The 22,056-nt window shown below is 33.7% G+C and overlaps 2 protein-coding genes across 6 annotated transcripts; one reads left to right on the plus strand and one right to left on the minus strand.

Moving 5' to 3' along the window:
* The first annotated feature begins 264 nt into the window (after nucleotides 1-264).
* Nucleotides 265-8,576, plus strand: LOC110808321 (putative uncharacterized protein YDL057W). 3 transcript variants are annotated; one of them, XM_088207431.1, is made up of 9 exons: nucleotides 266-419; nucleotides 590-670; nucleotides 3,226-3,344; nucleotides 3,685-3,767; nucleotides 3,929-4,050; nucleotides 6,197-6,361; nucleotides 7,653-7,746; nucleotides 7,872-8,074; nucleotides 8,209-8,576. In XM_088207431.1, the coding sequence occupies exons 1-8, from the start codon at nucleotides 278-280 to the stop codon at nucleotides 8,056-8,058; spliced, it is 993 nt and encodes a 330-aa protein (XP_088063557.1). In that variant the 5' UTR covers nucleotides 266-277; the 3' UTR covers nucleotides 8,059-8,074; nucleotides 8,209-8,576. The 3 variants fall into 3 exon arrangements, with proteins under 3 accessions (XP_088063559.1, XP_088063557.1, XP_088063558.1); XM_088207433.1 differs by lacking the exon at nucleotides 8,209-8,576 and having other exon boundaries at nucleotides 265-419; nucleotides 7,817-8,054; XM_088207432.1 differs by lacking the exons at nucleotides 266-419; nucleotides 3,226-3,344 and having other exon boundaries at nucleotides 426-670.
* A 4,148-nt stretch (nucleotides 8,577-12,724) lies between these two features.
* On the minus strand, nucleotides 12,725-17,291 carry LOC110824962 (CRS1 / YhbY (CRM) domain-containing protein). 3 transcript variants are annotated; one of them, XM_088207856.1, is made up of 9 exons: nucleotides 16,100-17,291; nucleotides 15,435-15,915; nucleotides 15,213-15,343; nucleotides 14,591-14,941; nucleotides 14,308-14,464; nucleotides 13,844-14,136; nucleotides 13,711-13,770; nucleotides 13,517-13,528; nucleotides 12,725-13,310 (listed from the first exon to the last, which is right to left on the minus strand). In XM_088207856.1, the coding sequence occupies exons 1-9, from the start codon at nucleotides 17,090-17,092 to the stop codon at nucleotides 13,278-13,280; spliced, it is 2,511 nt and encodes an 836-aa protein (XP_088063982.1). In that variant the 5' UTR covers nucleotides 17,093-17,291; the 3' UTR covers nucleotides 12,725-13,277. The 3 variants fall into 3 exon arrangements, with proteins under 3 accessions (XP_088063982.1, XP_088063981.1, XP_088063980.1); XM_088207855.1 differs by having other exon boundaries at nucleotides 13,517-13,607; nucleotides 16,100-17,288; XM_088207854.1 differs by having other exon boundaries at nucleotides 12,725-13,528.
* Between the last annotated feature and the right edge of the window lie 4,765 nt (nucleotides 17,292-22,056).

A 22,056-nucleotide genomic window follows, 5' to 3' on the forward strand; every position in this document is an offset into this window, starting at 1 on the left:
TAATTTAACATCTTTTAATATTTTCAAATCCTACCCCTTTTATTCCCTTTTTTTTAATCTTTTCTGAATTTTATAATAACCCGGCGTCCAAATTACGGATGTTACAGAAAAGAATAATAAAATAACGAATTATAAAATTTCAGAAACCAAAGAAAATTAAAAATATACATAATATAGAATTTTTTTGGGGAATGACTAAATTTTTTTACTAATTAAAATATATGACCCGATAAATACGTATCCATGTAGTTAACAGAAGTACTGTGTACTCACTCCTATGTCACTGGTGACATGTAACACAAAATGGAGTTACCCACTCAAAAATTTCTCCTGTTCCTGCTCCTCTGTATCTCTCAGAAGTTACTGCGTCAAGTCGAAACGAGCATCAAAAGCCCCATTGTTGGCAATCAACTTAGTTGGTAAGTGGCCACCGAGCTCCTACAGAATCTACATTCTGTGAAAAACGAAAGAGATGCCAACTGTTGGGCATAATTTTCATTCAATGCTTTCAAATTCGTTACTTTACAAAAACCCCACTTCACCAAAGTTTCCTCTTCTCCCCATTTCACCATACTTTCCTTTTCATCAGGTATTTTCTTTCTCTCTAGCCGATCGGTTCCGAAAAGAGCAACCTCGAGAATGGCTCTCTCTCAGTCTCCGCAAGACCCAGGTGTCCAATCTCAGCGATCCTTATTTTGTTGTGTATAGTTTCTGCTTTACTGTATTTTGACAGTTTATTTTTTTGTATCTTGAATGCATTGTTTGGATTTCAACTAATCGGTGTTTGTATGATTCGATCTTCATAAGGCAGAGTAAAAAACCAAGTTATGTGTATCGGCAGATGTGGAAGATATTGGTTTGCTATAAAATTGTTCAGTTGCTTCTTTTGACTTTCCTAGACTTGCAATCCTTGAAATTTTTGTTTTTTTGAAGTAACATGGATCTTGCCTTTTTGGTTGATGGAAGCATTCAATTTGATGTATGTTAATTAAACCATTGGGTCCTTGAGTTAGCCGTATTTAATGTATGTTAGTTACAGGTTGCACGAATTGATGAAACCACATCAGTTCGTTCTTTTTATTTGTGTTATGAATACTATTCTCAACTCTTTCTCATGCAAACGGTTGGAGAGTTTTCTATGAGCTTTCTATTTAAGGCAGAATCCTCTTTTTGTTTTTGCATTGCACTTGGAATCAATTCATAGAATGTCCGGAGGTGTTGGCAGTTGATGTAGGCCATGAAGCCAAACAGTTTAATAGCTCTTTATTTTCAAATCAAGTGGTAGAGTGAGTTTGTAAGTGATGGCAGTAAAGTACGAAACAAAATTTGAGATCCCTCATTTTGATTTGCATAATGGAAACTAAATATGTATGTGATTCTTGTGAAGAATGTTTGTGCAGTTGCTTTGTTGGGGAAAGATACCATGACTAGAATGATGACAGATATAAAATTTCATGGGAAGGATAAGATGCCTTGGGCAAATCTCATTCTTGCTTTAGAGGATTCAGTTTTGGCCCATGTTGCAACAGAGAAAACTGCTAAAGATTTGTGGGAAAGATTAGAAAATATTTATGAAGGCAATTGTTGAGAATTATTGAGAAGTGAATTCAAAAGGAAATCGAATGCGATATTTTGCTTTTGCAAACCAACCATTTTGTTTCTAGTCACCCTTTTGTATAATGATGAGACAGTTCATGGAAGGGTGAACTATATGTTTGACCAGAATGATAAAATAATCATTGTGAAGAATTCCAAACATATTGATCTGGAGCCAGAGGCTAAATCTGACATTATCTCATAAGCTACCACCACTATGGATTGTCACATTTTGAATCAAATTTTTTTTGGAAAAAAAAGAAGGGCAAGAATGTTGTGTCCCTTTGGTTAATAAAGAGGTTTTCCTTAACTTAAGCCTTTAAACTCCCTTAAACCTAAATCTCTAGACTCTCGGGAAATAAGTCTGATAGAACTCTGGACATTAATGAACTTTCTTCTGTTTGCCCGTGGACCTTCTTGCACCTAGTCTCTGGATTCATTTGATAATGCTGGAATTAAGTCAGATCGTGTTCAAGAGACTGATAAACTTTCTGATTTAATATTGTAAGACATTCTTGAACTTGTGTCCATATTTTCATCTGAGCTTTATGTTTGATTTTTGAGATGATTGAATCAACAAATGAATTCTAAGATATGAAGTGCAATGAACTGCCTAGTTATTGAAGGGCCTAACAAAAGTTTCCTATTATCTGAAGTCAGCTACCACTTATAAAAGACAGACATCATTAGGTAGATTTTCTTCCTATTATATTAATTACAATCAACTAGTCAATTTCCATCAATCAAATAATTTGTAGTCAATCAGGACGATATCTTCTTGTCTGGTTTTATACCTTTTAGTTCTCCCTAATATAGTTTCTTTTTTAATGAAAAAAATTGATAGTCAACTTGTACTCAAGCGATATCAATTATTCAAATTCTTAATCAATCAGTCAATTAATCTCTTAACCATGAATTATCAAATCATATCAATCAGTTATTGATAACTTTTGGTTTTGTGTATGAAGGAATTTTCCATCATCAAACTAGTTTCAAGGCATTTATTTCAACACTTGCAAATTGTTAGAAAGTTGTCTATTTAAGAGAGTCCTCTTTCTATTCTGGAACTACACTTTAAATCAATGAAGAAAGTATGGAGTTTCTGTTATTGGATTCATGCGGCAAAGCTGGTCCATTTGAATTTGGTTGTTTCTATTCTTGCTGGCATGTTTTTACTTCTCTGCTAATTTCTACGTAAATGGCCCCTGCATGTATGTCCATATCACCTAGCTCAACGAAGAACTGAATGCTTTTATATCTGTATTTATTTCTTACTGATGACTAAGGGCTTCATAATTTTTCTTCTTGTATGCATTGTTGTTAGGTGGATTGTTATAAACTCGTTATTATCTTACATGAGCATGTTGGCCACTTTCGTTCTTTTGTGATCAAATAATTAGGATTGCTTGTGGACTTCACTTGATTTCACAATGAAAAATCCCAAAAATAACTGAGTGAAACATTAAATGGAAACAATAAGCTTCTCTTTATAAACTAAATATGGGTTAGTTAAAGAAGTGCTAATTTTACGGGCTACATGGCCAATTTAGATATTTATTTTTCTATATTTATGGTTTTGATATCTTTTGACATTCATTACGATTATATTGTGTATATACATTGCAAAAGTTGCCTGGCCGAAGAAAGTTATGATTGCAAACAAATATGGTGAAAATCTTGTTGGCCTGTTACACGAAACTGGATCCAGGGAAATGGTAATCTTATGCCACGGTTTTCGATCCACAAAGGTTGGTATTACGAATTTCAAGGATATGTTCATGGTTTTTAACAGAGTCTAATTAATTTTGGCCAATTCATTATTTCTACGTTGAAAGGCTTGCTCTTTGCCTCAAAGTTAATATTAATTCCCAATATTTTCAAACTACTGGTACATGTTTTGGTTCACGAAAATAGGTTGTTATACTTTTAGATATTGCATATTCATAGAATTATCAAACTACTGGTACATGTTTCTGGTATCATATCTATGCAGACATATCAAACAACTGTTACATTTGAAGAAATTTAAATTGGTAATTTATCTTGGTTGTGAATGGAGTTTTAGAGCCTTTGTTTTTCTTTATCCAGGAAAATGTTACCATGGCAAACCTTGCTGTTGCTTTACAAAAGGAAGGAAGCAGTGCATTCCGTTTCGACTTTGCTGGGAATGGGTCAGTATAGCATTCAGTAATGTTTAATGTGCCTATTGAGCATGATATTTCATATGAACATCTCATTTCTATTTACTTCTGGTGGTATAGAAATTCACTTCTTTCCCTTTTGATAAGATAGATAAATAGCCTTATACTATATGTCGTAATGGATTGTATAGGGAAAGTGAAGGTTCTTTTCAGTATGGTAACTATTTCCGAGAGGCTGATGATTTGCATGCAGTAATCCAGCATTTCCATGAAGAAAATCGTGTAGTAAGTGCAATCCTTGGGCATAGTAAAGGTCAGTAAGATTGATATGGGTTTAAATGAGAAATATGACTTATATAGTTATTAACAAGATAAACAGAAAATAATTTCATGAGATGGTGAAAAATCTTCGGGAAGTCATTGTTTTGGCTCCAGCAGAACATTTGCTTTTAAAATTTTAATGTTGATATACAAAAGTACGTGTACTCTAGGCCAAATGTTGTACTCAATTTACTGAACCAGAAATATAGCTGTTAATCTTCTAGAACTTATACATGAAGGTCGATAGTGTCCTAAGAACAAACAGTTTTTATGTTGATGAGCTATACTGGTAAACTTGCTAGAATTAGTGACCAGTTTGGACATAGATTCTTCAACAACTTGAAGAACATCCTGACTTATATGACTGGCTAGATGTGGAAAATGTATTTGTTATCTAAATAGTGATTTTTGCACTTGCATCAGTACGTCAGTTACCTAGGTGCTTCTTATCTAGCCATATTTCTATTCTGTCTCATCCCTAGTATTGTCCTGGAAATTGTGCATATATATTATCTGAAGTTTCACTAAGTTCGTTTACAATCTGCTAGTGCATTCTACAGTGCTCGGATTTCCTTTTCTTCAAGTCCCAATTTGGAGAAAAATTTTCAGGGAGTTGAACTTATCAAAGATGTTTAAGGAGCACTTAGGTTGAATCATTTCTACTGGTGCTCTTCTAGTATATCATTTAATGCAGAACCTAGAATCAATCAATATGATCAAAAACCCCAACATGCAGTTTAGTACAAGAACTTAATCCCTAAATAAGCCCGCTATTTAACCCACAATCAACTTGTGATTGAGAAATAAAGTAGTTAAGATATGTGAATTGATTAAAACGACACAAGAAAAAAATCTTCATAAGTCAAAATCAATTTAAGAAAAAAAATTGATGAAAATGTTACAAGTTATCTTAATAAGTAGATACTAATTCTTCATTCAACAAGAAGGTTGAAGAAATCTCTTTAAGAGGGTTAACCAAAACTAAAAGCTTAATTTTATTGATCTCAAACTTTAATGTATTTACAACCTAAGCAATGAGGCTTTTATGTAGCCATAAGCTTTACTAATTATATTAGAATTTTAAAACTAAATCATAAAAAACTCTAAATACAATCTTATTGAGGATTCTAATTAAAAATTAAATCAAAATCTCATAAATATAAAAGGAAGAAAATTCTTCTCTCCTGAATGGGATTTCTAGTTGTGGCTGAATTCTTCTTCCTTATCTTGGTTGGATTTGAATTTCAATAATTAATTAATGCTTGGTGAAGAAATTATGTTGAAGATGCCTTAGAAGCTTGCAAGTTGAAGTAGAAAAAAATTTTGCTTCCATTAGAAAATCAAGAAGAAAATATAGGAGAAAATCAATGAGAAAATCTAGGAGAAATATAGGAGAAAATCAAGGAGAAAATCTAGGAGGAAATCCAGCCATGTTTGAGTAGAAAAACACTGTGGAAATCGGCTATGAAGGGGAATCCTTGTCCATTTGAACTTTCATACTTTAAACATGATTCCAACTCCTTTAAAATATTAATTTGTGAAGATGAAACCATTTCGAACTCTTGCAAGATCGACTTCTAATTCTTTGAGTAAACTTAGGCACAAATCCTACTTGAATTAGGATTCATGAATTCCAAATATGACTTGAAGTTGAACACCACAGCTTGATGAAGAGAATGTGTGGCAAAGATTGTATCCAAGTGGACGGCTTGGATAATGTGGAATCTCGACCAGATTTAAGGGATCAAATATTTTAATTTCAGGTGTGAGATATGCTCCAAACCAGGATAGGACTCTCCCAAGGTGAGTGATTAGCTTCCACTTGTAAAAGGAATGTGAAATCCCAAGAGTCCACCAACTGGAGGACTCTTTAATTCCACTTAATTGGACCAAAACCATGAGGATCTTTGAATATATGGATCTTATCATGACTTCCATGTTTCATGAGGTTCCTTGAATGATTCATGTTGCTTTGGCCCACATCATCATTTCAGAGAGAGAAATAAACTAAAAACAAAATAGTAAACCATGAACAAGAAATTTGATGTCATTATAGCTACTTCGGTGTGTGCATTTTTATTTGCAATAATTAAATAATATTCTCACATGCATATTGTCAATCTCTAATTTAAATGCAGGGGGCAATGTGGTCCTTCTTTATGCTTATAAGTATTGTGATATTCCTGCTGTTATCAATGTTTCTGGCCGTTATGACTTGAAGAGGGGCATTGAGGAACGCTTGGGAATCAATTTTATGCAGAGAATTGAGAAGGACAGATACATTGATGTTAAGAATAAAACAGGTAATCTTTGATCTCATGTTTATTATTACAAGTTTTTAAAGCTTATTTATCTTATGTCAGCCAGAGCCCAGAGGACTCAGACAAGTTCTGGTCACCTAAAATTCTTGGTTTTCTTGTTTGATTTGGCATTTGAGAAAGGCAGTTAATTTATTTTTGTATTTATTTAGCTCCTCATGATGCATAAGTGATTTGATTTGGGAAGTTGTGTGATAGTATTATGTTATGTTTGGTTCAAGTGCATCCATTCTAATTCAATTCTTAGATCTTTATATATCAAATTGCTTATATTATGTCATAACTGAATAAACTCTATCCAAATCTTCTATCTCACAATGATGAATTTGTATTCTCCATTGTTAAGGGAAAAATCACAAAACCGCCTAAATTAAACCGGACACAAAATTGAAATGGAAGTAGATTGATATTTTTATTCAAATTCCTATATTATTTGTGTTGTATATTTATTTCTATTTGAATTCCAATTCATGGAATTGAAAATGGAACCAAACTCAACCTTAGTGTTATTCTTATATAAAAACAATGGTTCCTCAAAGTTTGGAAGGGCAGGTTTTTTTATTTAATTATATGAATCCAAATCTTTATTGTGTTAAAATTTTGGTTTTTATCCTGTAATAGTTCAGATACGAGTTTTGCTGTTATCTATTTTTTCTTTTCTGCAATTTGACATTATGTTATGTAATTATTTTTATTTGTGAAATCTAAGAAACTTCCTAGTGATATCTTACATTATGTTTATACTGAAGGGGGTGAGGGCTGAAAAGAAAAATATGGGATATTTGATAATCATTTTTTGCTTGGATATAAAAAAAATGTAAAATTTTTCAGATAAAAAGTTAAAAGGACTGGAGAAAAATAAGAGGGTGAATATTTTCTCAGTTGGAGAAAAGAGAATAGGAAGGAAAAGAAGTAAAAATTTTATTCTTAATTGTCTGTCTGCTTACTTTATTAATGAAGATTATAACTGATAATATTTTTAGCTAATCATGTTTTTCCTGCAAATCTAAGCTGAATAAAGTATTACAACAATCTCTTCCAGTTCTAGTTATCCTTTTTCTTTAGAATTCCTCTTTTCTCTTTTTACTTTCTCCTGATTCTTTTGCTCATTTTTATTCTAGCATGGTTTTAATTTCAGTACTGTTTAAATGTCACTATTTGCAGCCTAGGCAGTAAAAAGGTCAACTGCATTCTAAATATCTCTATTCCTCAATTCTTTGAATATTTAATTGACATGTGTTAGAATAGCATGACTTCTGTGTTCACAATCTTGTAGGAGTTGTCGTGTACCGTGTGACTCAAGAAAGTTTAATGGATCGGCTAGCTACAGATATGCATGAAGCGTGTCGTGAGATTGACACAAATTGCAGGTGAGAAGAACAAATTATTTTAACTGGCAGTTCTTTGCTGTTGTTGATGTATTTTTTTGGCTTGAAATAGATGGCTTAGAGATTGAAATCAGCCATTGGGTTGGACTGTTTCTGATACAATTCAGGGTCTTGACTGTCCACGGATCTGCGGATGAGGTCATTCCTGTTGAAGATGCACTAGAGTTTGCGAAAATCATACCTAACCACAAATTACAGATAGTGGAAGGAGCTAACCATTCCTACACTTCGCATCAAACTGAGTTAGCGTCAATAGTTTTGGACTTCATCAAAACTGCTCTGCAACAAGACTAGCCCTGCTCACAGCCAGGTATGTAGTTGCAATTTGATTTAAATTACTGTAATTTGTTAGATTCTTAAAATAGTTCGATATACTTTGAAGTCACTCTAGTTCCATCCAAATTGAACTTCTCCTGATGACAATATAAATGCTCCTTTGAACAGGTGCATGGCAAATCTGCTGATGCTTATGCACTTTTGGATATGGTTATTCTTTGGAACAGTTTTTCAAAGGCAATTTTTGAAAAGTTCTGTATCAGGCACTTGAAGCAGCAAGGAGTTTAACACAATTAGTTAGTAATTTAAGCATAATTCAAGCATTAGAGTACCATTCCAGCATGTTGTGGAGATCAGCGAAAATCTCTATATTATTGGAAAAGGATTACTTGAGCACGTGAAACACATTGATCTTGAGAGATTTCTTGTGTACAAGCATAAAATTCTGTCACTTTTTATTACTGGAATTACAGAAGTTACTGGGATTAAAACCCAACTTAATTATAATAGTCCTTTCAGTATGTTTAACAAGTTAATGTTTAGTTTCTCTGAATTAAGTATAATAGGTACTAATACACCTACGAATTAATAAATGAAATGTTAAGATCTAAGCTTACAACACTCTTCTAGTGTTAATTAATCAATCAATTAACATATTAGTGACTAAACTTGAATCATGTTGAATCCTTTTTAAAACTTTTAACAACACAAACAAAGCATATTAGAAGATCGCATTGCCTGTTTTAGCTTTTGCATATCTAGAGATGAATGTAGAGTAGTTACTAAATCTCATTGCGTAAAAATGCATCATTAACAGGTTAGTGGACAAGTATGGATTAAATTATAATCCAAAAACAGGAAAAGAGGTATGGATTAAATTTATATACTTTGATGCGGACATGGGTTCAAAAGACATTAAAGAGAAGTATGAGGAAAAGATTACAATGCCAATTGGTCCAATCACAAGATTTCAAGATAAGAATCTAAAACATACATTTTAAGACTTTGTACAAAGATGGATACAACAAGAATTTTACACATGTGAACTGTTTGAAAAATTAAAAGAGTCAAAGAAAATCATTAATTTCGCCCAAATTGTAATATCCATATAAGAAAAAATAAAATTTGGAGTTTGGATATAAATGAAAAGAATTTTTAAAATTTTGGGTTTTTAATTAATTTCAATGACCTAAATGAAAGTGGGTAAGAAAAAAGGGATAAAAAATATAAATAAGTGAAAATAAAATGAGGCTAGGGAAATCAGAAAAATGGACGATCAGATCGGACCGTTGGAGGAGATTTAAAAGAAAACGAATGACCAAATCAAGTCATGAAGATCCAATAGGTGAGGGAATAGGTATAAATGGGGAAGAGATTAGGGTTTCTTTCATTTAGAAGAGAAGCCGAAAAATAAGAAGGGAGAAAGAGAGAGAGGCGATCGGGGAGAGGAGGAAGAAGACTGTTGCACGGGGAAGCTGAGAAAAAAGAGAGAGGAAAGAAGAGAGAGGCCGATAGGGAAGAGGGGAAGGGAAAATAAAGGAGAAAAAAGGGAAGAGAAAGGGAGTGGCCAAGTGGGAAGAAAGGAAGTTGAGAATAACTGCGCAAGGGGAGAGAAGAGAGAGAGAATACAGAGGAGGAAGAATAAGAGAGGGAATCGTGGACGAGGAGCACTGTGTAACGGTGGAATCCAAAACCGAGGCTATTCGGGTTTTTCGAGCACCACACCCGAGCTAGGTGTGTTCCTTTTCTTCTTTTGGTTTGTAGTTTTGACCAAATGGGTGTTCATGTGTGTGTGCGTGCAAGTTTGGGAGCTAAAGGACTGTGTAGTGACTAAGAGATGACAACCGAGAGCCAAGCCAAGGCCAAATCGCCCATGCCAAAAAGTAAAACGATTTTTTTTCATATTTTAGTGGTGGTTGAGCGGCGGTGGGGCAGGGCTGGTGTCAGGCTAGCCGCACGGGCTCAATCGAGCCACCCACCCGTGCAGGAACCGAGGAAGTTTCCTCAGGAATAGGGAAAACCCACCCACTGTAGAAGCCGAAGGGTCTTTCGCGGGAATGGAGATCGGAATTGCCTTTTGGGATTTTGATTCATCGTTCAGGAAGCTGAAAAGTCTTTCTTGAAAAACAAAAATTTAATTTTCCATTCGGGAAATTAAAAAGTCTTTTTCAAAAAACGAGAATCTGATTCACTGAACAGAGAGCCAAAAAATTTTTTAGATACGAATCCCGATAACTTAGAGTATTCTGTTGGGTGATCGTTGGAACCTGTAATTTGATTAAATTAAATTTTAGTATTTCAAAATATTTTAATTAAATTATGTCGTCGTGTGTACAAAAAAATTTGGACATTTAAGCGGATCTAGAACAACACATAGAAGAGTAAGTATTTCTAAATCTCAACCGGGTTTAAAATTTAAAAAGTGCATTCATTTTATAAAAATTATGAATTTTAAAATTTAAACGGATATTGACCCAATTTTCAATGAAAAACAAAACCCAAATTATGATCAGTAAACCTAAGCAATTGGAACCCTATGAGGAGACGAAACCAGAAAATATACTAAATGTACTGAGAGTTATTTGGACTAATGAAATATGAAATTAAAAAGAAAAATTCCCAATTAAATGAAAAATTGAAAAAGAATAAAGAATAAAATAAAAAGGAAAAAATAGAAAGGAAAAGAAATAATCGAGGTTGTAAAATAATCATTTAAATAAATTAAGAATTTTAGAATAAGAGAGTAGGAGTGAATAGGGTAGGGACCCTGAATACCTTATTGTTTAGTGTGAATCAATGAGGGAAGTGTGTGTATGGCTGAAGTTCAGCAGGGCATGGTGAACCTGCACATGGATAGAGTCTGAAACTTAATCTAGACATGGATAGGTATGTGTGACTGTGGGTCATCTAGTAAACGTACCTACTATGACCATTGTGTGATTTGTGTGTGTATGCTATCTATGCGATGGGAGATCCATTTCACATTTCCTCAGTGATGACATAAATGACATCGCGCGATAAAACCATAAAAATGACCTTTCGAGTGTATATGTGATCTTTCGTGTGTATGATTATACTTCAAAATGACGACTGATATTCGAGTGCATTTATAACTTTTGAGAGTATGAGAATATACATTGAGGTTTGTATATGATATTTGAGAGAATTCAGAAGATCGATCAGAAATATGTGAAACAGTAAAAATAAGAGAATGTATTTTACACTGAAACATTTTTAATTAATTTTATTTCTTACTGTGTGTTTTGCATGAAATTTTATTTGAGTTGAGAGAATGAGAATACTTATTGAGTTGGTGAAACTCATTAAATTTTACCCTAATATTTTTTTAAAAAAGAGAATGAAAAGGCAGCACCGCTTTCAGAAGATCAGAACTTGTAAAAAGAGTTCTTATTTTTGTATATTTTGTGCATATTCGAAAAGTTTTATTTTGTTCAATTAGACTTCAAATTCTGACCTCATGTTTGTTATATAAAGTTACTGTACATATCACATGAGATATTAGGTTGTATTATATTTTTTATCTACGCATGTATATATTTTATGAACCCACTGCATGAAATTGTATGAGCAGGAATTGCACCTCATATCGAATATCGGAGCGTGACACAAGTGTGTGGGCTGAGTTTAGAACGATTGTCTAGAATCATTTTGGTTATTAAATTCTGTTAACGTTTTCTTAAGTCATTTAATGTCATGTTTCCCTAGATCATTTAATAACGTATTTTCCTAAATAATTTAATATTATGTTTTCCTAAATCATTTAATACCATATTTTACTAAGTTATTTTCTAGATAATTAAATTTTGTTCATCTTTTTCTATGTCATCTAATTATTATCATTTGACAGAATTTAGGTGTTTTAGGTTATAAATATTTTATTTTCAATGTCACACTTTGATTATTGAATGAATTTCATTGCCTTTGGTAAAACTTTGACAAGTGAGAATTTTTATTCTTCTTGTTGCATCAAGAATTAAATAAATTTATCAAATTATCTTGTGATATTTATTCATTCTTGCTTCTTTCATCCCAATCACCCAAGTTCTCAATTACAAGTTAGTTGTAAGTTTGGTAGGGAGGATTTGTTTAGGGTTTTAAATTATCTATACTAAATATATATGTAAGGTTTTGGATGTAATCTTTAATTCTCGGGTTCTGCATCACACTTCTTCCACAATATGAAAAAATTTGAGTCCGCCTTAAAGGGAAAAGAACTTGTCGTAGCTTGAAGAAATTTGAACCTGAGATGGAGCCGTCCTACAATCAGTTTTCTCCCCAACAACGACTTGTTTCACTAAGATAGGGTGAAACAAACTTCATCGAAAATCGCAATACAAAAGAACTATTTTTTCATAAACTTTTTCCAAGTTAAGGACAATTTTAGAAAAGTGTATTATGTACCGAAGGCAAATTTCAATTTGGCAAAATTCATCTTGAATTCACCATGTTTTCATCCCTAATTTATTTAAATATTTTATAATATTTTGTAAAATTAAAATAAATAAATAAATAGAATATGTGTCAAATTCAAAAGTTTATCAGTAAACAGATAGCTGATAAAAAATTTTCTATTTTAACCAGATATCATATATAAATTTACAATTTTACAAATACGGTGGATTTAAGGCCAAACAAACCCTCCATGTAGCCATCTCTACAAGTATTTACAAAAGAAAAAGGGCAGAATGTTATTCAATTAGTATGGCAATAGTTGATAAGGCATGAACTGATGGACTTTAATACACTCGTAGTGAAGAGAAACAAAAAGGGAAAAGGAGAAAAATAGACCACATTTGGGCCACATTCTCGCAGGACTCTCTACATAAAGCAAAAGGAATTATCTATAATATGAACGCCATAATTACCCACAATACACACACAACATATGATTCTGTAGCTGATGAATTTTCATTAGCACTAATGCAACAAGAACTGATATCCAATTTTATGTTATTCAGCTCAGGAAAACTGCCTAACAACTCCACAGGTTGTACACTTTCTCCTTGTTTTTCTACTTTTGGGGCCCCTGGTAGTTACCGTTGATCGATGCTTATAATCCACTTATAAGTCAATCAGTTTATGAAACTGGTGCTCTGTCTAGCATTAGCTCCTTCTAAGTAAACTGGTGCTCTGTCTAGCATTAGCTCCTTCTAAGTAAACTGGTGCTCTATCTAGCATTGGCTCCTTTTAGTCATAACCATCTTCAATTGCTGCTATCATGTCTCAGGATATGCCTCCTCGCCTTCATCCTGATCCAAACAAAAAATTTTTTACTTCGTACTTAATGGGTACCGGTGACAAATGGATTCATAGTGTAAACAGAGATTTGAGAACTGCAGCATTGTAGCAACTGTGTAGATGTGAGACCCCTCAGCCCTCACTATGGATTTTCCGAATCAAAACTTGCAAATGCACACTCCATAAATAAGTCATGAAATTTGAACTGTTCATTTACCTCTTCAGAGTCCTGAGAAGAAAAGCAAGCATCATCAAACCTCACATGCAATCTTTTTCAGATCTATCTTATTGCCAGCTTTTGTTTCTTCCTGAATCAAAGCATGCTCGGGTTAACTGTTACAAGTACCAACTACTGGCCATTTTGTTCTTATATAACAGAATCACCAAAAATATGTCACCAAAATAACATACCAGTTCGGACATCAGTAACTCAATCCTTTCCTGTAAATCTGCTATATGATGCTTCAGTGCCTGGAAATCACTTAAATGAATTAGACAATCATTACATTTATATTTAGATTGAGAACATAGTAAAAATTGTTACCTCACATCTCTGAAGCTCAATTGACCGAGCCAATGCCTGCCTTCTGGTCAATAAATTTTTGGGCCTCAGCTTGCGAGGCAGCATATAGTTCTTCCCACGATAGATAGTAACTGCATAGCCTTTGGTAGTTCTGTCTACAGACACGAGTATCCCACCGCTCTCAGCCTCCAAAGCAATTGCAACATGCGTGACTTGCACAAAACTATTTTCGTTCACTATTATCTTTACCAACTCACGATGCTTCCAGTGCAAGTGCATGTTCTCTATGGTACCATCGTAAACACCTCGCCTCCCTGAAACAAAAACAACAGATTTACTTTTATTTCCCTTAAGACAATTAGATCAGGCTGTTGGGCGCAGTTATCAGTAAGCTCTCCGAGGAGGGAGGTAGCATGTTTTATCCCATTATAAGCACCAAAAAAAAAAAAAGAAACTACCAGTAGGATTAAGATATCTATTTTTACCTAGAAGCAGATAAGGCTTCATACACAAACCAATCTTACGGAATAAAAACCTCTCCTCATCACTAATGGTTTCCAAATCATTTGGAAGCTCTGCTGGCTCGAGATACTCATGCAGTTTTGCTAAAGCCTTCTCAGCCTTTTTTAACTTTCCTTTCGCCTAGAACCATAAGAACATTGGTGTTATAGAGTGCCAGAAAGATCTTTTCAGTGAAAAGGTAAAGACCTTTTACACGACCAGACCACAAATCTTTTTCTGTTATATTTAATACAGACTAATACTTACAAAAGCTAGTTTTTTCTCAAGGTATCTAACTAATGATGCTTGTTTGGCAATTTCTGAATCTCTCATCATTTCCTCCACATCTTCACTACTTTGTTGTTTTCCCCACTGGGAAATTGCAGCTATGGTCTCAGCAAAGGTGCCAGCAACCAGCTGGTTGTTAGAAGATTTGCTAGTTGATACACTCAAGGCTGCAGCTATCTGTCGTGCTTGTTCTTCCTCGTTGCACTGCTCCTCTGTCACCTTTTGCCTCTCTGTCAATAGCTCCTTAACAATAGGTGGCAGGAAGTCATTACCTCGATAGAATACAATGAAGTCTTTATTTCTTGAAAGTAGTATACCCCCTGTCAACTTCTGCATGCATGAAACACAAATAGAACGGAAGAGTCAGTACCAAAGCATGAGTTGTTGAGGGCATCAGGGTTGAACCAACCACCGGAACAGCAAAGACAATCTAAGGTGCTAACTCATTTCTCTTTAATTTCTGTAAAAGATTTTGAAATAGGAACACAATATCCGTGCATGAGATTTGAATACACACTCCTTTTCTAAATTTTGCAAAGCATAAGGAGCATATTAGAGAATTTTGCAAACAAATTGAAAAAATATTTGGTCTCCTTCACACCTTAAGTTCTTCTGCCATTCTCTCATTACGTGTATTTTCTACACCATGCTTGATGGCTATCTTTGCAATAGCACTTCTTTCCCACAGCTTTACCATAGCCTTAGCCAGTCCTTGTAACTCTCTGTTCCGTCCTACAATATTTGAGCAGAAAACACTAAGTGATAGGGTGAAGAAGGAAGGATTTGGCGGACATGTCCACAGACATACACAAGCTTTACATACCTAGTGCAAAATGCGGAGGCACTGTCCTGGCAAGCCTACGAATATCAGTCATCTCCTTGTTTCGCAAACAAGGCCTTACTCCATAAGGAAGAAATCGAAATGGGGGCTTATATCCAGGAACCACAGGAGGGAGCTGATCTGCATCAACAGGCAATGGCTCCCGGCCTGTCCAATTTCTAAATCGCGGCCCTAATTCATCTAACAAATGGTTCAATTCACACAAGTCCCTCAGCTCTTCCTTGGAAAAATCATTCAGATACTTTGCATAATCAGGCACATACGATTTGGTAGTTCTAACAGAATCTTTCACTCCTATAGTTTGCATTGCATCAAGAGCAACATCCTTGAGATCTTGTAGACTATCTCTATCGACTTGATTCTGTTTAGTATATGATTGAACGCAAAGAAGTTTGTATGTCATTCCCCTGTACAACACCACAGAGCTGCCAGATCTCCATATAATCAAACCCCCGGTTTTACTCTGAACATAGAACTTAATTCACTTCAGAAGTTTATTTTAAACACATCGACTAAACAAAATATCATAAACCACTTTAAGCACAAAAGAACTATCAAACTTATTAGAAGCTCAAAAATCATTAAAAGAGAAGGTTACATGTTCAGGCGAACATTAGACAATTCAAGTAAGAGGAACAAACACTGACCTCCAAGATCTCATGTGTCCTTCTCATGTTAAGAGAAAGAGGCTCTTCAAACTTCAACTTTACCACTTCATCAATCTTCCATTTCTCATGAATGGCATCAACCACGGCTTGTGTTATACCTGCAGGGCCAACTTTCATTCTCTCAGGCATCCTCAAAGCTACGTTCCTAAGCCTTCGCAACTCATGCTCAGGAATCGATCTCTCGGCCATTCGGGTATGACTCATTCTATGTTCCTTCTCTCTCTCACATGGCAACTCAGTTAATTCAATAGTATCTTCCTTATAAACCTTAGTCGCAGCCTCCTTGGCTCCTGATAGTTCTATCTTTCCCTTAAATTTTCCATCACAATTAACTTCATTATCTAGAGCTTTCACTTCTTGAATAACATCATTAACAAGCTTACCATCAGATAAACCCAGAAACGCGTCAGTTTTATGTCTATTGCTAGAACAAGACAGTGCAATTTTAGGGTGAGAATCAAGTTGGGATTTTCCGGATTTGGTTCCATGATCCCATGGACTAGAGATAAAACTACTCTGTAAAGGGAAACTCACTGGTTCAGTCACTGCCACTTGCGGGCTCACATCAGCTTTCGTCTTGGATACAGCTAAACCAGCAAATAATTGCTGGTTTTTTTCTTCTTCTACTTCTTCACATTGTTGTTGCTGAACTTTTTCTTCTTCTTGCCATGGAAATTTCTCTCTTGACGAGCCGAGTTTGAGGGACCATCTATCCTTAATCTGTTCAAAGAAGCTTGGCCTGGGCTTTCTCTTCTTCCTGAAGGTGTCAATAGCTATCCTGTCTGGTTTTGGTTTATGGGTATCAACTTGAATTGTTTGATGGAAGCAGCAAGTTTTCAATTTCAGAATCCTAAAACTGGTTTCTGGTGAGTGGATTTGAGAGTGGAAGAGAATAAAGGGGAGCGAATTCGAAGATGGGAATGTTGGTGAAGTGTTACTGTGAAAATTCAGGTACAATTTTGTGGGTGCCATGGCCACAAGTAGGAGATGCTGGTGAAGTGTTCTCTTGGTCTCGGTTCCCTGCTGCGTGGTTCATCTTCTTCCATCAAAGACTCCGGAAGAGCCACTAAACTCACCGTTTCTTCCTTCTCATTTCAGAAATCCTAATTTACAATCCAAAATGACGTCGTTTCGATTTAATAGAAGCTGCGTTGGCCTGAATCTTCGGTTAAACAGAATTGAGCCTTAACTTATAGTATTGATTTGGGTTTAATTTAGGAAAAAGGATTGTTATTCATGATTTACTTTGAGTTGGGACAAAACTAAATGATTTGGGTTAGGTTCTCGGTTCAATTTTGTATTTGGGTTAAAACTAATTAAGTAAATGGGTTGAGAAGGGATGAAGAATGAGGATTAGGTTTTTTCATCACTTTTCCTTTTTCCCTTTTAATTTTTCTTTTTCTTTTTTTTTTCTTTTTTTCTCTTTTTTATTTTCTTCTTTTTTTTTTCTTTGGTTTTTCTCTTTTGTTTCTCTAATTTTTTTAGCTCAAACAAAAATGATGATGATAATAATAATAACAATAACAACACTAATAATAATAACTAATTTTCAAGATTTATACAAAGAAAAAAGAAAATTGGCATAATAAGCTTGATAGGAGTATTTGAGTATTCTTTAGACAACTTCCATGGACTAGTGGCCATAACCTCGACCTTAGTCGGAGGAGCATATGTGGTGATCCTTGTTGTGATAAAAACGACCTAACTAGGTCACATGAATTTATAGATGCAAAGCTAGTTGACCACAATATGCTATCTGGTTGGCCATTCCATATACTTAGCCTCCATTAGGCCCATCAATTGCTTAATACCAACATACAATTTGTTAAAAGGCTCATGATAGCTAGATATCGATTTCTTATTATTCAAAACAATCAAGTAAGTAAATTCTTTGTATAAAAATATAAATAGTTAAAATTCAATTTCTAATTTCGTAATAAAGTCATTAATTTAAATAAGAATAAAATTACACTTAAATAAAACTCCTTAGCCCTCTTTGTAGATAAATATCTAATTTGCTTGTTTGTGGGTATACAGGAACACACCATGTCTCTTTAATGTCCTACTCGACTCTTCAGCCTATAATATAAAATAAAAGTACAAAAAATGTTAACTTTTATTAAATATATAATAATTGGTTTATTTTGTAAGAATTACTTAACACTACTTGACATGCATGTATACCGAGATTAACTTAGTTTCAATCTCTACACTATTAACAAAATTTTACTCTATTTTGAGAATTTTGTATAGAAGCATGCTTGAAATTTGTACTTCCCCAGTACTAGCTAAAGAAATCAAAAAAGTCCTCAATGAACCATCAACAACTCCTTCATTCATGCACCTTGCATATAGTGTTGTGGATCGTTTTCTTATTCTAAAGGATCCAGATAATGTGCTCATCATCTAAGAACCACCTATACTGAAAAAATAATCTAGTAGAAATTCATATTAAAAACAAGAATTAAATAGAATTTATCAGCTAAGATAACATAATCTCAAAGTAATGAAAATCCTTTCCTATACATTTAGAGAAATCTTGGCAAGTTGTGTTCAGGACTTAGTGTAGTTAGCCTTAGGGAAAATGAATTTGGTTTTTAAAAATTTCATACTTTTAAGCAATAACTTAACTTTCTTTATATATAGTATTTGCCCTAACGTAAAAGAATTTTCTTATCTGAATACTTTCACCAATTAATACACATAGAATATATGAATAATAGTGAAAATCTCAATGATGATAGTGATGATATGAATGAATGATAATAAAGAGCTTGACTTTGTAAATAAATCCTAAGTATGTATTTATAACATGAGCTCTAATAAAATACCAAAGCTATGTTGACCCATCACTTGTGTGCACAACCTTTTTCTTAAGCCAACCACTTAATTTCTTACAACAAACTAGTTGTCTTGGTGCCTAACTTAGCAACGACTTGTATATCTTCAACACAAGACTCTCAAAGGTTTCTTTAAAATTTTCCTAGAACAAGCTAATTATTCCTAGTACCTAGTTTACCAAATACTTGTATATTATCAACACAAAACTCTCAAAAGGTTTCCTCAAACCCTTTTTACAATGCATTAGAAATATAAAAGAAAATGTTATAGCTTTCTTTATCAAAGAGTTGATTTATATGTGAATCACACTTAAACGTTTACATGAAAACTCAAGATGAGGGAAAAAGATTTTTCTTTTGATCTTTAAATTTGGTTATTAAAAAATTATCTAAAATTTATTAAAAAGAAGTACTTACATATGGAAAAGTCAAAAGAATTCGTTGAAGACTTTTTAAAGTCTTGTTGTGATGTGAACTCACCAAGCAAATGCACTAGTTCGAGTACGTACTATAGCAATGAATTCGGATATCGTCCCATGAAGACTAATATAACAAATACTAGAATCTCAACTGATTTATACTATTTAGCTAGTGATTAAGATGATGAATATAAACTAATAATAAATGAAGAAAAGAATGAATTAAATAGATTAACAATTGAGATATAATAACTGTTAAGATTTAAGAATCCACCCTAAGTTCAACCATAAATTTTCTTAATTCAATCTATAACAAGAAAATTTCACCCAATTTCATTCAGTCATGTAGTAATCTCTTTCTCAAGATCAATTACCCTACCTAATTCATAGTAATACATACATATCTATGGATCAATATGAATTGGTGTCTTAACATTCAATCATCAAATACATAGATTATGTCAAGTATCTCTACTCAGATTCAATCTATTGTATTATCTTGATATTATAATGAATAATTGATATTTCAATTCAATCATTCATCACAAATTAATAAATAGGCAATCGATCTATTCATGCATTAAGCTACAAGATAATACATAAGGATTGGGGAAAAAGACTTTCATAGATTAAATAAGGAAATCACAAAGTATCCCTTAGGGTTTTATCAAAGATCCCAACAAAAAAGTTTAGTTACTCATCTTATAGAAAATTTCAGGAAACAAATCTCAAGAAAACATAAAGTAATTCATAAAGTGATTTAAAATAAACCCTCGAGAAGAAACTCTTCTGTCTGCCGTTGTCTTTCTTCTTTTCTTCTCCTCTTGTTTCCTCTTCCTTTTTAGATAATTCCCTCTTTATATAGTTTAAATCCTAATATTTTGACAGAATCCAAATCTGATCTAGCACGTCCCACGACTGTGTAGAATTGACACACGGTCGTGTTTTCCTCAGAATCACGTTAGTTTTCAGCTTGTAGACACGACACGTCCGTGTCTCCCAAACACACAGTTGTGTCTCTTTCACTGAACAAAACAGAAACACTAGCTTCTTAACACATGGTCGTGTGTTAACCTAGTATTAAACACACAGCCATATCTTAAATCACATGGTCATGTTTCACTCCTCCTCAAAAATAGAAACTCTAGCTTCTTAACATAAGGCTATTTGTTATGGCCATGTCTCCCATATCTTCATGTTTCAACCATTTTTCGCCCAAATCTTACTTCAATCGACTCAGATTTACTTCCAAGTCCCATAATCATTCCTAAAAAGTGCCAAGAACAATTCAACATATACACCAAAAATCAATCAAAATCAACTCAAATAAAATAGGAATATATTTATAAAATTCAATTGTATCAACTCCCTCACACTTGAGTTTTTGGTTGTCCTCAAGTAATCTTAAATCCATTCCACAATAAAAATATTAATGAAATCCTCTTTATTAAGATTATTTTACCTTAGGATAACACAAAGTAATATGTATAAAGGCACAATCATCTATGGAAAAAAATTTAGTAACTTTATAATATAAACCCCATTCAATCCCATCTTATTTTTAGAAATTAAGTATCCAAAATATTCAGTGAGTCATTCAATCATTCATAACATTCAAACTTTATAACCCAAAACATAATCAAGCTCAATTGGCAAAAGAATAGGCATACATGCAACTTTATCTTTACTTATTATTATTTTTTTAGCACCTTATTAGTTTGTCTGGAATGTCGGTTAACTTTTTTATGCTAGTGCAGACATTGGTGATGTCGGCCCCCAGTTACTCAGTTGGTTACACTTTCGAATGGCTATTAACTTTACTTATAATCAAAATTTTATTTTTCAAGCCAAATTAGTCCACTTAGGTGTAAGCCCCTACCAAAGACAGCTACTGTGACATCTCAAATGCTAATTAAGGCATGAGAGTGCTAGATACATAAATAAGTTACGAGTGCACAATAAAATTGTATGTAATGGAGCAAATTATTGTAAATTCCTTACTAAAATATATAAGTTCCAATTACACATATACATAACTGATGCCATAAGTGGCAACAAAATATTAGATATTAAAAAGACAAAAGGATCACTTCTATCACTATGCGATTGGACTCATCCGAGTGTGGGACAAGTCATGGACTCATCAGAGTGCGGGAAGGAATATGGATCCATGGGATCTTCATAGAATTCAAGGGGTAGGTCAATGATCAATTCCTCACTATCTTTCTAATTTGGTGTGGCATAGAAAAGGTGAGTTCCATATACTCAATAAGAAAAATAATATTTAAATAACATCGTAAGATTTTAAAAGTGAATAATTATGAATACTTACCATCAAGTTACGTTAGAATCCTATTTTATTTTATGAAAATAATTTTATTTATTAAGAGAAACATCATGTCATAGCCACAACAATCAAATCAAACATCATACTTGACAATAGAGAAAATCAAATAAATCATGAAATACTCATATTTTCATGTCATACTTTACGAAGTCGTTTCGACTTCCATCTCTGAGGGCAGATACGAATTTCTAACTACTCATGTAGAACGACCAGACCATATACAGATAATGGTAATTTGTTCAAGCATATTTCTGACTTGTCAAACCATGGTACGATCTATGACCACGGTCGTACCAACCGCAGTGGTCCTATAAGATATTCTATAGTCAC

Source organism: Carica papaya, chromosome 7 (genome assembly GCF_054855325.1).
Source record: "Carica papaya isolate Zhongbai chromosome 7, ASM5485532v1, whole genome shotgun sequence".
Taxonomy (NCBI): domain Eukaryota; kingdom Viridiplantae; phylum Streptophyta; class Magnoliopsida; order Brassicales; family Caricaceae; genus Carica; species Carica papaya.

What these genes read in the sequence shown, in the direction of transcription:
- LOC110808321 (XM_088207431.1), top strand. Translation starts at nt 278, where the DNA reads ATGTCACTGGTGACATGTAACACAAAATGGAGTTACCCACTCAAAAAT. An exon ending in TCAGTCTCCGCAAGACCCAG is followed by an intron (nt 671 to 3,225) that starts GTGTCCAATCTC and finishes ACATTGCAAAAG; the next exon opens with TTGCCTGGCCGAAGAAAGTT. An exon ending in GAGATTGACACAAATTGCAG is followed by an intron (nt 7,747 to 7,871) that starts GTGAGAAGAACA and finishes GATACAATTCAG; the next exon opens with GGTCTTGACTGTCCACGGAT.
- LOC110824962 (XM_088207854.1), bottom strand. Translation starts at nt 17,092, where the DNA reads ATGGCACCCACAAAATTGTACCTGAATTTTCACAGTAACACTTCACCA. An exon ending in GAAGCCTTATCTGCTTCTAG is followed by an intron (nt 14,137 to 14,307) that starts GTAAAAATAGAT and finishes TTTTTGTTTCAG; the next exon opens with GGAGGCGAGGTGTTTACGAT. An exon ending in TTGAGCTTCAGAGATGTGAG is followed by an intron (nt 13,771 to 13,843) that starts GTAACAATTTTT and finishes AGTGATTTCCAG; the next exon opens with GCACTGAAGCATCATATAGC.